Genomic DNA, 18,443 nt, shown 5'->3' with positions numbered 1-18,443 from the left:
ACACTTTGATAAAGCCAATTTGCACTAAAGACACAAATGAGCTATAACTTAGAATATAAATTTATAATAATACTTAAGGGTAATAAGAAAAGTAGCTAGGGTAGGGAGAGAGAAAAGAGGCAAAATACCTACTTAGTTTTCTTGACTTTCCTAATCTTTCTAGGTTTCAAATTTTCACTTGAAAAATTGAGGGTATTGGACTACATAAATATTCTTTTACATGCTTAAATGTAATGCTTTCTGGTCCCAGGTCTTGGTATTACCCAAAAGCATACAATACAATACAATACAATACAATACAATACAATACAATACAATACAATACAATACAATACAATACAATACAAAATACAATAATTGTATTGATTACCTTTAAAACATTCCCATTAAGTTACACTAGCTCCCTTTGATGTCTCTGTTTAAAAAAAAAAGGTAAAAAACATAGTTTGTTGGAATGTAGCATTACAAGTGTTTTTTTATATATATTACCCTTGGATGTGAAATTTCAGTATTCATTCTAACTTTTTCTTTTACAAAATATTCTGGATTACAATTAAAATCATACTCTTAAGTATTTTATTTTACTTTGTAACAATCAAATTTTTATTTTGCTGGATAGAAATTTGAGATTTCTGGTTCTGAGAGACACTAATTTAATTATGAAATACTTTTACAGAACTGTTTAAGATCGGTGCTGGAGCAAATAGCAGCATATGGCCAAGTTGTGTTTAGACTACAGAAGTTCATTGATGAAGTAATGGGGCACAGTTCAGAAAGTACATTACTTGGAAATACTTCCACACCTAAGAAGTCTACTGAACCTCAATTTAGAACCTACCAAGCTTTCATGTGGGCCTTGTATAAATATTTCATTAGTTTCAAAGAAGAACTTAGTGAGATTGAGAAATGTGTCATCAATAAAGGTATTGAAATAATTCTTCAGTTTTACTTAATAATATTATAGCTTATAGGTTTTAAATATTTTTTGGCTTTGTGATTAATTTGCATATTTGATACCATAAAATGCATAGGATTCATTTTATGATTTTATGTTATTCTTTCTGTTGAGTTTGGTTTATTTATTTTTGCAGATACAACAGTTACTCTTTCAATAGTAGTGGACAAATTATCACCTCGACTAGTACAACTGAAGGTTCTCCACAAAGTTTTTAGCACTGGAGTGGCAGAAGTACCACCTGACACTCGAAATGTTGTTCGAGCATCTCACCTCCTTAACACACTTTACAAAGCCATTTTGGAATATGACAATGTTGGTGAAGCCTCTGAGCAAACGGTATGTGGCCTAAAGTTTAGTCTAAAACATATGAAGTAGACTAATAAATCTCTAGAATAGAAGGAAAACTTTGATTTCCATAAGCTTTGTTACAGGGTGTTCTTATAGATTAAATTAATCAGGAAAATTTTTGATCCAGACTAATTGATAGACTATATGCCTGTCAAAAAAGAATGGACTTTGTTTAAATTTGAAGAGGGTCATCCTAAAGTAGCCACAGGATCCTGAAGACCATTGACTAAGATATAGAGGGTTATGAATAAATTGCTGGAGGGAAATACCCAAACCAATAAAATTAGGAATCCTATGAAGTATGAAAAGATTTGAACACCTAATGGGGCTAATAAATGGGAGACTTGAAGCTATGATATGTAATTTAAAAACCTAAAGGTTTTTAAGCCTATATGTTCTTTTGGCAAAAACAGAAATGAAAGCAAAAGTTGAGGCTAAGATTTTCCAAAGTAGAAAGATTGAACTTTCATTCTAGCATATGGTTATAAATATAATTTTAACTATAATCCTTACTGTATTAATTACATGTATGAATAGGATAGTGGGATGAATTTGGGGTCCTAATGCTAGTTCTGCCACAAGTGAGTTATATTAGGCAAATCACATTATATTTCTAGGCCTCAGATGTAATATGCAATATTTCCTGATATGCAAAACAAGGGCTTAGAGTAGATGATCTTTAAGATTCTTTTAATCTCTTAAATTCTATCTTTTTTTTTTTTTTTGCTTTAAAATATTTTCATTATGGGGCAGCTAGGAAGCACAGTAGATAGAGTGCCAAGCCTGGAGTTGAGAAAACCTGAGTTCAAATGTGGTCTTAGGTACTTCCTAGCTGTGTGACCCTGGGCAAGCCACTTAATCCCAATTGCCCAGACCTTGTCATTCTTCTGTCTTAGAATGGATATTAAGATAAGGTAAGAGTTTAAATATATACACATATTTAAGTTATAACTATAGGGAGATATTTAAGATATAATAAACCCACAAAATGTTTTTAGGGGTATAAATAATTTTAGGTTTATTTTAGTTTAGGTTCATTTTGTCAGAATATCCAAAATAACTCAAGTAAAAGTGGTTGTTCTTCTTTTGATATATAATTGCAAGTAATTAGCATTATTAGCCTTTGCTTGAGAAAGATTGGTTGATGTTTCTTGTAATCTACAATACTCTAACACTTATTGTTGGTGATTTATGTCTTTAATGATTTTTTTGCTTAACTTACATCTTTAACTTAATAGAAAAAAAGAATATTTTAGTCAATAAAAAACAGAAAAGAGGATTTCATATGAAATTGTGAATTTCTATTCATTTTATATTTTTCAGTATATATTCAATTTAATACTTTAATAATAAACCTCTGCTTGTCTGTTTAACCTTCTGAACTTCCTTCTGTTCTCCTCTGTGTTATATTTTTATGTTTCATTGATACTCTTCTCTGTTTTCTTTTTTTTTCATATCACTTTCACTGCCTACCACCTCCTTTATAAAAAATATGTTTGTTATTGACTTTGTCATTCAGTAAACTTTGATTAAGCACTAATTACTTGCTGGACTGACTTGGTAAATTATACCTCAGTAAGGATCTATGTTCTTGTATTTTAGTTTATATTACATATAAAACATTTGCCAACCCCAACAGGCTGTTAGACTTTCTCCTATTGAACATTACTTCCAAAACATGTATTAAAAATAAAATCTCCTGGGCGTAAAGCAATTTTAAGTGATGAGATATATAGCAAGATAGTATAAGCATGCTCAATTTTAAAAAATCATATTGAAATTAAACTATTTTCATTATATCTCTTAGAGATTTAGCAATACTCATACTAATATTTGTATTCATTATGAATTTATTAAGCATCTCCTACATACTAAGCATAGGACTGGGAATACAAAGAAAAAATTAAACAATTCCTACCCTCATAATAACATTCTGTTGGATAGGGAAACAACACATGAATACAATTAAATATAAAATGTCTATATTATGTTTATAATATATGAGATCAGAACCTTAACAATAAGGGCAATCAGGAAATTCCTCTTATACAAAGTGGCACTTGAGGTAAGATTTGAAGGGAGTCCTTAAGCATGGAGAGTCTTTTATACTTTACTCCCTTCCACACACTATACCATCCAGCTTTACTGGTGTACTAGTTTTTATTCACAACATACTATTGTGTACAGAGAAGAGCAAATAGACCAACATGGTGACAGGTAGTAAATTCATAATCAGTCTGGAAAACTATATTAAAGCCAGATGATTGAAGGGCTTTCAGTGCTAAACGGAAGATTTTGTGTTTTATCATAGAAATAAGTAGAGAACCACTGAAGCTTCTTGATCAGTGGATTTACATGGTTAGATCTATGCTTTAATGGTATCAATTTAGCAGGTGTGGGAAGCATAGTTTAGAGAGGGTGATGGATTCAGTGGGTCTGATTAGGAAGCTCTTGCAATAGTCCAGGCAAGAATTGGTTAGGGTTTGATCTAAGCTGATTTGTGACGTAAATAGAGAAAAGGCAGAGGTAGAATTAATAACACTTGGCAACTGGTTTGAAATAGGAATTAAGTAAGAGTGAAGAGTCAAGGATGAATGTAGTGAACCGAAGTTCACTAGATAAAATGGTGGTCCCCTTGAGAAAAATAAGAAACTGAGAGTGAAAGGTAATGAATTTAAGCATGGTGTAGTAGAGTTAGCAAAGCGAAATACTTCCTCTAATAACAGATACTCACCGACTATCTTTGGAGTCACTTAACTTTACATTTCCAGTTCTCTTAAGACTAAAAGTGGTAGAATAATTTGATTGATCTGCATTGGTGGTGGGAACAAAGAAAACTCTTTACATCCTGTCTTAGAATCAATACTTAATATTGGTTCTATGACAGAACAACAGTATGGGCTAAGCACTCGAGGTTAAGTGACCTGCCCAGGGTCACACAGCTGGGAAGTTTCTGAGGTCAAATTTGAATTCCTATCATCAGGCCCGGCTCTCAATCCACTGAGCCACCTAGCTGCCCCTCCATGCTTTTTCACTGGTTGGCCTCCTGGCTTGGAATGCTCCCTCACTTCTGCTCTCTCCCCTCTCCCACCCCCTATCTCCCACTTTCTTCAAGACATGGCCCAAATCCCACCCTGGTTTATTGTAGGAGGCCTTTCCTGGTTCTCTTCCTTCCTAGCCTGTAATTCCTTCCCTCTAAGATTAAATCCTTTAGTCTACATTATGTATCTGGTATATGCAGGACATAGTTTTTGCATTTTTGCTTCCCCATTAGAATGTGAGTGCCATGGCCACAGGGACCATTCAGCTTTTCTTTGTATTTCCGTTGCTTAGCACATTGTCTCCTGAGTAGTAAGCACTTGATAAAGACTTGTTAATTGGCCAAGTCACTATTAGTGAAGAAAGATACAGGATAAGGGAAGAAAGATACAGGATGATAACCTAAGAAGATAGAGTCAAGACAAAAGTTTTTTAGAGAATGGGATAGATCTGAAAGCATTTTTGTAGGCATCAGGGGGAAAAAAAAACAGTGAGTACCCCAAAGAGATAATAAGGAAAAATACTTGTACAAAAATATTTATAGCTATATTCCTTTTTTTTCACTTTTAAAAACTTTATTTATTTTGAATTTTCCCCCTCCATGGTTACATGATTTATGTTTTCTCCCTCCCCTCATTCTTCTTCTCTCCTGGAGCTGATAAGCAATTCCATGGATTATACATATATACATTATCACTTGAACCTATTTTCATATTATTCATTTTTGTAAAAGAGCATTACTTTAAAACCTAAACCCCAGATCCCATACCCATATAAACAACTGATAAATCATATGTTTTCTTTTGGATTTCTACTCCCACATTTTTTTTTCTAGATGTGGATAGCATTCTTTTGCATAAGTTCCACAGAATTGTCCTGGATGATTGCATTGTTATTAGGTTCTCACTTTTTTTTTTAATAACATTATTTTATTTGGTCATTTCTGAGCATTATTCATTGGAGACAAAGATCATTTTCTTCTCTCCCCCCCACCCCCCATCCCATAGCCGACACACGATTCCACTGGGTCTCACATGTATTCTTAATTCGAACCCATTTCCATGTTGTTGGTATTTGCATTAGAGTGTTCATTTAGAGTCTCTCCTCAGTCGTATCCCCTCAACCCCTGTAGTCAAGCAGTTGCTTTTCCTCAGTGTTTTTACTCCCACAGTTTGTCCTCTGCTTGTGGATAGTGTTTTTTCTCCAAGATCCCTGCAGATTGTTCAGGGACATTGCATTGACACTAATGGAGAATTCCATTATGTTCGATTGTACTACAGTGTATCAGTCTCTGTGTACAATGTTTTCCTGGTTCTGCTCCTTTCGCTCTGCATCACTTCCTGGAGGTTGTTCCAGTCTCCATGGAATTCCTCCACTTTATTATTCCTTTTAGCACAATAGTATTCCATCACCAACATATACCACAATTTGTTCAGCCATTCCCCAATCGAAGGGCATCCCCTCATTTTCCAATTTTTGGCCACCACAAAGAGCACAGCTATGAATATTCTTGTACAAGTCTTTTTCCTTATTATCTCTTTGGGGTATAAACCCAGCAGTGCTATGGCTGGATCAAAGGGCAGACAGTCTTTTATTGCCCTTTGGGCCTAGTTCCAAATTGCCCTCCAGAATGGTTGGATCAGTTCCAACCCCACCAGCAGTGAATTAGTGTCCCTACTTTGCCACATCCCCTCCAGCATTCATTACTTTCCTTTGCTGTCATGTTAGCCAATCTGCTAGGTGTGAGGTGATACCTCAGTAGTAGTAGTAGTCTCTCGGTAACCGAGGATGATGATTGTCTTTGTGCGTTTTCATCTATGGTGTATAGATGAGTGTGCACAAAGACACTTGTGCATAGAGAAGTGGAAAAATTGTTGCACAGAGACAGTCCCACTCTCTCAGCGTTGGAAGCCTGGGTCCAGTGACACGAAAAATCGTTACACCTGGAGATTTCCTCAGCTGCATTGGATGGACGTGTTGTCCTTTGTGCTCCAACATGCCCTGAGCACTCCACAGTGCTTTGCTGTATCGCCATCTCAGCCGTTGAACCTTCTTATTGGTTTCTTCTGTTTGTTCAGCCGAAGCAGTCTTCACATGCTGGGTGAGCAAAGCCCTGGTTCACCAGGGGTCCACGACGACCTGATGGCTACCCTCACAAGGTTTAGCCGGCCTGTGCAACCCCCGCTCTGGCTGCCACCGCCTCGGCACCTCCAGGGCCGCCCTCCAGCTGCCTATCTTGATAGAGAGCCCACAGTCCAACGTTGGGCAGGAAGACGAGGGCCGTCAGCCCCAACCCACAGTCTGCAGAAGCCGCTTCTCCTTCTGCTTCATCGGGGCTGGTTCCCCTGGAGTGCACCCGCCCCGGCCCTGGGCACCAACTTCATGGCACCCGTAGTAGCGGCGGCGGCAACAGCAAGCAGCGGCCGGGAGACACGGCCCCAGAGCTGGCTCCAGTCCAACTCTCTCTGATTATAAGAGATTTAGAACACTTTCTCATGTGCCTATTAATAGTTTTTATTTCTTTATCTGAAAATTGCCTATTCATGTCCCTTGAACATTTATCAATTGGAGAATGGCTTGATTTTTTTTGTACAATTGATTTAGCTCTTTGTAAATTTGAGTAATTAAACCTTTGTCTGAGGTTTTTATGAGGATTATTTCCCAATTTGTTGCTTCCCTTCTGATTTTGGTTACATTGGTTTTGTTTATACAAAAACTTTTTAATTTGATGTAATCAAAATGATTTATTTTGCATTTTGTGACTCTTTCTAAGTCTTGCTTGGTTTTAAAATCTCTCCCTTCCCAAAGGTCTGTAAAATCTTTCCCTTCCCAAAGGTCTGGCTATATTCTTCATGGTGGCAAAAAATTAGAAAATGAGGGGGTGTCCATCGATTGGGGAATGCCTGAACAAATTGTGGTATCTGTTGGTGATGGAATACTATTGTGCTCAAAGGAATAATGAACTGGAGGAATTCCATGTGAACTGGAAAGACCTCCAGGAACTGATGCAGAGTGAAAGGAGCAGAACCAGTAGAACATGGTACACAGAGACTGATACACTGTGGCACAATTGAATGTAATAGACTTTTCTATTAGCAGCAAAGCAATGACCCAGGAAAATCCAGAGAAACTTATGAGAAAGAACACTATCCACATCCAGAGAAAGAACTGTGGGAGTAGAAATGCAGAAGAAAAACATATGATCTATCACATGGTTTGATGGGGATATGATTGGGGTTTTGATGTTAAAAGATCATTCTACTGCAAATATGAATAACATGGAAATAGATTTTGAACAATGATGCATATATAACCCAGTGGAATTGCTTGTCAGTGCCTGGAGGGGGTAGGGAAGAGGGTTGAGAAAAATCATGAATTGTGTAACCATGAAAAAATATTCTTAAAAAACAAACAGTGAATTAGTGAAGACTGAAAATTAGTATGAGAGGGACATACTAGCAGATAGAGAGCCAAGCATGGAGACAGTCCAAATCTGGCCTCAGATACTCCTAGCTTTGTGACCCTGAGCAAATCACTTAATCCCAATTGCCTATCCCTCACCAGTCTTTTGTCTTGGTACCAAATCTTAGAATTGATTCTAAGACATAAGATAAAGGTTTAAAAAAGAAAAAAGAAATTAGTATGAGAGAAGGGATATTCTAAAGGTCAAGCTCCTGAAACGGACAGGAGAGAGTGGAATCAAGGGCATATGAGTAGAGGGATTGGCATTGGCAAAAAGGGTGATCCTCTCTCTCTCTAAGACTAACAAAAAGGAAAGAATGGCGTTTATTTGAGGGTTTGAGGTGTATGATTCAGAAGAAGAGGAAGTTCATAATGGTGGCCTTCCCACCCCCCAGTCTCCCAAGCAAGTCTGAGGCAGGGAGGAGGTGGGGAGCGTGGGTGGAATGAAAAGATGTTTGGAACAGTTGCTATCTGTAACAGGATAATTGAATCATTTAGAGAAGAGTTAGAAAGATTTCCTTTAGCAGAGAGGACCTAGCTGAGAGTAGGTTACTTACATTTGTAATGGATCTATTCCACAAAACTGAAATTTCCTCCTATGGTATTCAGCAGGTGTGGAGAAAGTATTGGGAGCAATCTGAGGTGGAAGTTTGGAAAGGAATGAGCATAGTATAGATAATAAGTCAAGGTGACCAAGGGTGGCTGTGCTAAAATGATTCCATATCAAGCACTAGAAAGTAGTTCTTTTACAATCTGTTAGCAAAGCACCAGAATGGGGAAGGGAAGGAAGGGAGATAAACTTAGGAAAATTTGTGTAGGAATTTGTTATTACATGTAATTAAAAATAAAAATATTTAAAATCTGTTGACAAGAATATATGGGGATCTGTTAGACTATACTGAAAGCATTCTTCGGGATTCATTTTCTGTAATTCATTGCAGCCTTAGGCATTACTAGACCATTTATCCTTCCAGTTGTCTTTTATCTTTTTAAAAGTCCATTTTTTAATGCAAAGGGAACTCTCATAATTCATTTTTTAAATCTCAGAGTTGATGTGGGTGAGATTTAATGAGCACTTGTCTTTTTATTGCATGTGTATCATTTTGATTTTTTTATTTCACTTTAAATACAACTAGACCAGTAAGGAAACCTTGGCATTTAAAAATATCAATACCACTTACATTTCCTGTTAAATCATTTTTCCTAGGTGAACACTTTGACTATTTATTGTTTCAAGAAAGAAGTTAAGACAAGTAGTAATTTGGATAATCATAAAGGTTATTTTAATGTTTAGTTTTTATTAAAGTATTAAGTACATGGGAATGTCAGATAAGATTGAGTTGACATTTGTTTATTTCTCTTAGTCATATAAAGGGGATGCTGGTATTAAACAATCAAGGTCTTTAAAATCATTTCATATTGATAAAGGAAATGTGCTTATTATTTTCCAGAATGTCTTTATTTTCTATTTGGAAGTGGATTAGGATCAGTTTATCCTATTTTTCCTGGCAGATAGTTAATAACAAGGAAATTTTTTCCTTTGTTTTAGTTTTCTGAGACTCATGTATTTTTCTTTTTTTTTTTTTTAAGTAAAAACCTTACCTTCTGTCTCAGGATCAATACTGGGTATTGGTTCCAAGGCAGAAAAGTGGTAAGGGCTAGGCAATGGGGGTTAAGTGACTTGCCCAGGGTCACACAGCTAGGAAGTGTCTGAGGCCAAATTTGAACCTAGGACCCACGTCTCTAGGCCTGACTCAATCCACTGAGCTACCCAGCTGTCCATTCTGAGACTCTTGTATTTTTCCTTGAATTTGCCCTATAAAATATTATCACTTCTAAAAATAAGTTGCAGAAATGTTTTAAATATGTATTTCTTCAGTGTATAACATTTTGCTGTATCTAGAAACTTAAACTATGAAATTTAATGTTATCAGGTCTCCCTCCTTTTTTCTCTTTGGGTTGAGACTGTAAGGCCATACCTACAGACTGTGGATGAATGGATAGTACATGGTAACTTGTTTGATCCTGCAAAAGAATTCATCATTCAAAGGTAAGAACAAAAGTAACCACTGTATCAGCACCCTAAGTTAACTTAATAATATTAGAAAGCAAACAGAACAGTAATTGTTTTCCTATGTCATGATGTCTTTCTTTAAACCCTTTTGCCTGGAGTGGAAAACAGTGTGGTAGAGTATTCTGTACTTGGAGTCAAGGAAGATCTGGGTTTAAACCCTGCCTCTGACATTAATTTGCTCTTCAACCCTAAACAAATCATTTTTGTATTATTTGTCTTAGGCAACTCTTTTGGACTTGGCTATAAAAGAATTTGTGCTCTCTAATGATAGGAGTTCCTGTACTAAAAGTTCCACTGAGGAAATTACAGATCTTTGAAATATATGTGGATTTTATTCTCTGATGTATTGTTGATGAGATCAAGAAAAAAATAATGGCTTGGCCTTGTTTTTAAGCAGTTTAAACCTTAGTGAGGCTGTTAAAACCTGTCAGGCCTCTTCTGGCACTATGGCTGTGAACCTATGTAAAACAGAATATGACTTATGAGACTTGAGGGGAAAAAATAATAGAGGTTTTCCAACTAGTGGTTCAGGATAAGCTACATAGAGGAGAGAGCATTTAAGATGGGCCTCAATGAATGAAAAGGATGTCAACAGGCTGAGAGTATGGCAGACACCTACTGTTAATTTGTCACTTCTGGCTTCATGATGTCTTGTTTTAAACTTTTCATCTGCTTAATTAGTTTCTACATGACTTTGTTTTTAATTAACCAGGCTAGTTTTGTTAACTCTTCCAATTCTGTTTTTTTGGTTTTTTTTTTTTAAGGAATCAAGCTCCTTGAGGAGGTGGTTATAGAAAGATATCATAGAACAATGGCCTTGTAAAGATTAAAATTAATATACAATGACTAAATATTATATTTTATAAAGTTTTATTAATAGTAACTAAAGCAAAAGAACTGCCTGAATTTAGCCCGGCCACAGGTCAGAAAGAGAGCATGGGAAGTGCATACATCCCCTTAAATATCAATAACATGATCTTGCCAACATGGAGACTCAGAAGAGATGATAGAGAATTTTGAGAATAGTATTTCTCAAAATATTTCTCAAAAAAAATTTCTCAAGGACTTCTGAGGAATGAAGTCAAAGGTTCAAAATCTCCATTTATACAGTCTCAAGATTATTATTTTTTAATCCTTACTTTCTGTCTTAGTAATAGCTCTAAGACAGAAGGATAAGGACTATGCAAATGGGGTTGAGTGACTTTCCCAGGGTCACACAGATAGGAAGTGTGTGAAGCCAGTTTTGGTCCCAAGTCCACCTGTTGTGAGCTGGGGTCCAGCCTTGCTGCAGCTCCAGAGGTCCTTGGTAGGTGGAACAGCATAGGTGGAAATGAATGATGGAAGGCAGCTCTGTGCGTTTTTCTGCCTGGGGCAAGGCTCTGCATGAAGTGGCTGCTTTGCCATGTCCAGGTTTAGCTTTTATTTTTATACCCATTTTCTTGGCACACAGCTACATTATTCAACATACGTGTTCAAATAAAGATAATTGGACAAGTGATACATTAACTTTTAACAAATCATTTGATTAACATTCTGAGATCATTCTATACACTTATGTTGTAACCATAATGTAATTGTCATTCTTGGTCACTGAGAGACTACCACTATTTGTTGTAACCATTGATTCTGACAGGATACACAATGGTTTTGCAACAGATAAATTAACTTCGTCACAGGTGGCTTAATTTTCTCATTAACCTGTGAGGAGTTTGAGCTTACAGACAATCAAGGAAAGTCACTTATTACCTTTAATAAAAATAGATAATCAGAAATCCTAAAGACTATTAGCAACCATAACAGTGAGGTTGAGAGATCAAAGGGTACTGAAAATACAATTCAGATTTAATATTAGACTGATCATTTTTCAGAGTTTGTTAGGGAATTTTTTAAGAAGGGTTTTGGTTGGTAAATCAAGTCAGAGGCATGATGTACTAAAGCATATTGTACAGGCCTCTCCTTATAAATGATTTATGTACTGGTTTAGGAGAATAAGTTTCAGTGTATGGGAGATGGGGATTTTGGGGCATGACTTTTGGGCACAGCTTTTGCTAGGAATTATATACCTAAGCAAAAGTTAACCCATGATGATCTTTTTGGTTTGTTTTTGCAAGTCTGATCTTTTGGTAATATTTTGGGAAAATAATGTGCAAGCATTTTGCTCTTATATTACTTTTTCAGAGACTAGGGAGAGGACAATAGTCATGTCAATTCCATTAATAATGGATGTTGATGAAAGAGTCATACAGAAGGGGCTGAGTGGGTGATTCCATCCTGCCAAGGAGCCACTTTGTGATCTCTTGGCTTCCACATGTGACTTTGTCAAGACATCGTGATCTGACAGCTCCTGGCATCTACTCAGTTCCAGGCCTGGTGCTCTGTCCACTGAGCTGCTTCACTCTCTAATTATTAATCATCATCATCATTCTCATTTTTTATTTTATTTTATCATACTTTTGAGAGTTGATCTTTTTATCCAGGCTGAAAGAATAAGGTCCAGTGGCATGCTTGATCCTATTACTTTATCAGCGTGGGAGCTTTTAAGTGGTTCTGTTTTCCAAACTGGGTTGGTGAGGGGGACAGAGCCAAGATGGTAACAACAACAAAAGCTAAATCCACTCTGAATCTTTGGATTCTGCCAAACCAATCTTTAAAAAGCTCCTAAAAACAACAGAAGTCAAAAACTAAAAGCAAGATGGAGTGAGGGTGCTCTCCTGCTAAATACAACTTGAAAGATAAGCAGAGAGAGTAGATTTTCATGAGATAAGGGAGAAAAAGAAGCAAAACTGCACACAGAGGAGTGCTGGCCAACCACCCCACCACCTACAGTGCCAGGTAACAAGCCTGGGCATAGGCCAGCTTTGGGATCCCATGCCCCAGACCCACCCTTGAAGTCCCAGGCCCTGGCACCATCCTGCAGTGAGGCCCAGAAATCCACAGTGCTTGGCCCTTTGAAGCCTGTGCTGAGGTGAAGACCTAGCCCCAGGGCAAAACTGCTCATAGCACAGAGCCCTGCAAAGCCATCAGAAGAGAAGACAAAACCAACAGCTTTCAGAAATACCAGTCTACAGGCAAAAAAAGTCTGGGAAAACAAGTAAACAGCAAAAGAAACACTAATAGTAGAAAATTTCTGTGGAGATAGAGAGTAAAACACAGAGTCGGTAAAGTATAGCCCAATCCAAACAACCACATGCAAAACTGCAAAGAAAAATGGAAATTGGCCTCAAGTGGTGGAAGAACTCAAAAGGGAATTCAAAAATCAAATAAGACAGGTTGAAGAAAAATAGGGAAAAGAAATGAAAGTAATACAAAAAGAAAATAGTAGCTTAACAAACCAAACTGGTTTGGTTCCTCCCTAATCATCCTCTCCCCAAGTGCTCCTTACCATATTAGTGCTGTGCTTACACTTACCATTAAGTGTAGTCTGCAACTAAGAACTCCTGAGCACTAGTGACTCACCAGCCTTCTCCTCCTGAAAGTAGTGGGAATTACAAGCATATGCCATGTCTGAATCATTCTCTTCTTTTTGTAATGAAGTAGATAGAAATGATTGTGGGACAAATTTTTATCCAGTTAGTACTTATACTTAATGTTCTACATATAGTTAGTTGCACAGGTAGATAAAATAATTGTATTTCTATGGTTGAACAAAAATATTGGGAAATAAGCATCTGTAGGTTCACTGCCAGCATCTTGACACAACCCCCAAAATAGACAAAATTACAAGGATGATCTATGTCTTTTCTTCCATATAGTTGTGTCCTCTTGTACCATATCTTTATATTTCAAAACTTTTCATTTCACATGGACCAGCACTTCTGTAAGATGATAAATTATTGATGGTTTGTGATCTAAATCAGTGAAAGGAATTCCCACAGTGATGAAGTTGTATGACTTTGGTGTAAATTGACGTTTATATAACACTTTTTTTGTTTCACATTCTACTTACATGGATCCTGGCAACATTGTTGGAAGATAGTACTTTCTCAGTTTTACAGAGATAAAAATGATGATATCATTGAGGAGATACTTTCCTGCACAGTGTATGTCACAACCCAGCCAGGTCCTCTCCATCTTGCTTCTCTTGTCTATAGCTTCCTATAAGTCTTCCCAGAGGCCTCAGCCAGTGTGCTGAGGTATGCCTCTCTTCTCTTAGATACCAGCCTTGCTGGCAGAGTGGATTCCTCTTTGCTCCTTCCACAGGACTGGTCATGTTTCTCTAATGGCATTTGATGCTCCTTTTCTTCTTCTTTTTTTTTCCTAAATTCAATTTTATTTTGTTTTCAATTCTTGTTTTATTTTAGTTTTTAAAACATTATTTTATTTGGTCATTTTCATACATTATTCATTGGAAACATCATTTTCTTTTCCTTCCCCCCCTTACTCTCCCCCGCCATCCCTTCCCTAGCCGACGCACGATTCGTCTGGGTATCACATGTGTCCTTGCTCTGAACCCATTTCCTTGTTGTTGGTATTTGCATTAGGGCACTCATTTAGCATCTCTCCTCTATCATGTCCCCTCAACCTCTGTAGCCAAGCAGTTGCTTTTCCTTGGTGTTTTTACTCCCTCGGTTTGTCCTCTGCTTGTGGATAGTTTTTTTTTTTTCTCGTAGATCACTGCAGATTGTTCAGGGACATTGTAAAGACATTACTGGAGAAGTCCATTATGTTCTCTTGTACCACAATGTGTCAGTCTCTGTGTACAATGTTCTCCTGGTTCTGCTCCTCTCGCTCTGCATCACTTCCTGGAGGTTGTTCCAGTCTCCATGGAATTCCTCCACTTTATTATTCCTTTTAGCACAACAGTATTCCATCACCAACATATACCACAATTTGTTCAGCCATTCCCCAATTGAAGGGCATCCCCTCATTTTCCAGTTTTTGGCCACCATGCTCCTTTTCTTCTGATGTTATTGGTTGGTGATGTAGTCAATTATAGCCAATTGACACTTAATGAACCTGTCCATGTATTTTAGGTGACCCATTACTTGAGTTCTTTGGAGAAAATAGTGTTCTTTAATTCACAGCCATATAGCAGTACCCAAATTATATTATTAAAAGGATGATCTTTTATTTAAAGGAGAGGCTTTGAGGTATTAAAAGCACTGTTTGGTCTCCCAAAAGTAGTCCAGCTTAGTCTCTACCTCTTTTTTCAGCCTTGGACTCAACTCTCAGACATGTTTAATGTTGGTGTAACATATATGAGTTGTCAATCCAGCCCTACTACCATTCTTCATTCATTTGTTTTTCTGTAGGTAGTTAAGTCAAACTCTTTATGTCAGTAAGAAAATATTTCGAGATATTAGAGCATCTTGTTTTGGGAATAGAACCAAAGCACAAGACAGTAGCCTTTAATATATTTACTTTTATTTTTAAGAGTATATTTGTGGAGGGGTAATGGGCATAGTCAACCTGGAGAGCATGGGTGGGAACAGACAAAGATGTTCCCCAATTCAATTTAGCACTAATGTAATGAGTTTTCCCCAAAAGTAATCCCTTGACAAAAACAAATTATTTTATTTTCAAAATTCCTGGTTTTGCTAAGAGAACACATCTTAATAGACTTGTCATTTAATGGTATTTGAAATGCATTTAATTAGATTCAATTTGAAGTATTCTGACTTGTCCAGGTATTGTCCCTATGCAGTTACCTAATAAAAATAAATTGCTGTTCTTTTGGTGTATATGCTAAAAATAGATTCCATATTTTTCTCAATCTTTTATTGTATTAATAGCAAGTCCTTCCTCCCAAAGTTCTTTGTGATACCATATAACTTCCAATAGTTCTGCACAGAGAAGCCCACACTTGAGTACAAAACTGTTTACATTTGCGTAACTTAGCTTCTAACTCTGACTTACTGGGATAAATAGTTGAACTCTGTTTAATTTTTCAAAATAGTCCAGTTGAGAATTTCATTTGCCTGTGCTGGAGTAATTTAGATTTCCTGAAATTACTCTCACAGTGGGAGGTAAAGGAGCTTATTAGTTTTCTACCTAGAGAACAACAGAGTTGGATTAGGACTGTAGAGACAAAGTGGGACATGCCGTAGTGCACTTGTTGATTGATAAATCTATTCCAGGTCAGGAAAGTGCATTCCATTCATTTAAATTTTATATCATTGGTGTGGAGATTTTTTGAATTTATATAGTTATCTTGATTTCCTTTTTAGGAACAAAAATGTTCCAGTGAATCACAGAGACTTTTGGTATGCGACTTACACGCTATATAGTGTATCTGAAAAGACAGAGAATGAGGAGAAAATGAGCGATAATGCTAGTGCCAGTTCGGGCAGTGACCAGGCTCCTTCAAGCAGACAGCATACCATGGTGTCCTTCCTCAAACCTGTCTTAAAGCACATTATAATGGCTGGGAAATCTATGCAATTACTGAAGAATCTGCAGTGCTCAGATAGTTCCCCACACCAAGCTGCTTCAAGAGGTGAAAATGCATGCTTTTCATATTGCTGTACGTAGTCGTCAAGTCATACTTAAAGACTTTCCTGCTTTTTAGCCACTCACTGTAATGGTGGAAATTTCACCTTTTTAGGATTGATGTAATATTGAACAATGGCCGCCAAGGAATTTACTTAGGAAATTCCTAAAATGAAACACTCAAGTCAGAATGGAGTTTATGGAGGTTTAATCACACTGGGAGTAGGGAAAGGAGAGGGAGAGAAGGAGAGAAGAGAAAAGGGAAAGGGGCTACTCAACCTCTGACCAAGGCAGAGGGAGTTTTAGGCCCAAAGGGCCAAGGTGGAAAGAATCAGTCCTTAACTCACGTGAGTGATCTGAAGGAAAGCTGTCTGCGGGAGTCCTCCCTGTCCAAGCTCCTCACACCAACTGGCCTCTCGCTCTCTCCACAGGAAGTGAGCGAATTCCAGAGGCTGTTCCCTACCTCACTTCCTGTGTCTCACAAGTGCCAATGGTTGGCTCTAGCTTGGCTTAGGACAGCCCAGATGGGCAGTTAGTTATTTCTGATTTGTCATTGACTAGCACATGCCCCTGTAGTGTGGGTGTGCACAATTTTTGGGTGCTATACCAAGATGGAGACTTTTAAAATTCACATCACTCTTTAGAATCTAAATTGTCCAATTATACATTATGGTGTTACATTTTTCAAGTAACCAAGACTACTGGAGGTATATCACCCCTTACAAATGAGGAAATTATGCCAGTGTTGGTGGTTATAGTAAGGTTTTAAATGGTTTATTTAAAGGCGACAGTCTTCATTAGGAGCTTTTAGCCCAGTGTTTGAACAAGTAAAATGATAAATTTTGCATGTAGTATATTCATTCTTGTCCCCAAGGCATTTTTTAAACAGTCCCCCCTAAAATATTCTTAATGAGATGAGGTATTTACATAGGAAAAACAGAATTGGCTGATATTGATGTTCATTGATCCTGACAGATATGTTAGCTATTTACATGTAAACTTAGAACTTCTTGTATATTTTGAGACTCTCCACAATCTGTTGATACCATTTAAGCAGTGAAGAAGAAATCAACCTTCAGCATCTGAAAAGAACTGCCTCTTCTAAAGTGTAGACACAGATTTTTTTTTCATTTTAAATCACTTGAAAGACAAACTTTTTGTTGCTTGCATTTTAACATTCAACCTGGAGAAATACTTCTTTTCTGACTATTTAATAGGTCCTCATTATAAAATATAGCAACCCCCCTAGGGAGATGAACCATCTTCCTGCAGGCACTTCTCAGACTGCTCTACAGTCCCCATAGACAAGCTGATTATCTAGGACAGCTGTCTTAAGTAATTTTTGCAGACAAAAGTATGACTCTAGTGTTAACACAATATTATCTAATTATGGTCATTTTACCATTAGAAATACATAGAGCTTTTGGAAGTTATGCTTATTTTAATGATGACACTTAGAACAATTTGTACAGAGAAAATTTATTCAGACAAAGCATCTTATATTTTGTTGCATTTACATAATACATTTAATACCACAGGCCATGACGCTGATAAAAATTCTTCTCCATTCACACTGAAAGGTAAAAGTCTTTATTTTTAGGCCAGTATTAATGTGAAATTATTTATTTCAGTCATGATTTAGTCAGCTTTATTTGCCAGAACAAATTTGAATCCTAAATTTTTCTTTCGTGCTTCAGATGCAGAAAGAAAAAGTTTGTACACACTATTCCTTGAGTCTGTGCAGTCCCGTCTTCGACATGGTGAAGATTCCTTTGCAGATATCATTACTGAAGAACAGGCTACCAAGGAGAGTTTGATTAAGATGCAGTCTATAGCAGAAAGACACCTGGAGCTGGATGATGTTCATGATCCCTTGTTGGCCATTAACTTTGCAAGGTAACACACATTTCCAAGATTTGTGACAGTGGGTGTCTCAGAGTCTTTGCAGTGTCCAGTAATTGTTTATGATGATCAAGTGAAACTTTTTCTCTTAAAAAACAGTAACAACAAAGTACATAAAGCTTTTCCTTTAAAGAATGTGAAAGAATAGCATTGTCAAAGTTTTCTTTTTGGCAACATTATTTGACGTTTTTGCTACCTCATGTGAGGTTTCAGGGCGCGTTCATTAACATT

The 18,443-nt window shown here is 37.0% G+C and overlaps 1 protein-coding gene across 1 annotated transcript in view; it reads left to right on the top strand.

Annotated features, from left to right (window-relative positions):
* The window catches only part of TUBGCP5 (tubulin gamma complex associated protein 5), a 48,521-nt gene that overhangs the window by 12,787 nt on the left and 17,291 nt on the right, over positions 1-18,443 (top strand). Inside the window, exons 10-14 of the mRNA XM_001365903.5 lie at positions 677-923; positions 1,092-1,294; positions 9,742-9,857; positions 16,049-16,317; positions 18,008-18,206. Of these exons, the coding sequence (XP_001365940.5) occupies positions 677-923; positions 1,092-1,294; positions 9,742-9,857; positions 16,049-16,317; positions 18,008-18,206 (1,034 nt within the window). The remainder of the gene's footprint in view (positions 1-676; positions 924-1,091; positions 1,295-9,741; positions 9,858-16,048; positions 16,318-18,007; positions 18,207-18,443) is intronic.

The sequence above is a fragment of the Monodelphis domestica genome, chromosome 8 (assembly GCF_027887165.1).
Source record: "Monodelphis domestica isolate mMonDom1 chromosome 8, mMonDom1.pri, whole genome shotgun sequence".
In the NCBI taxonomy this organism is placed as follows: Eukaryota; Metazoa; Chordata; class Mammalia; order Didelphimorphia; family Didelphidae; genus Monodelphis; species Monodelphis domestica.
The sequence above is the reverse complement of the archived record's forward strand: the minus strand, read 5'-3'. Positions and strand labels throughout refer to the sequence as shown.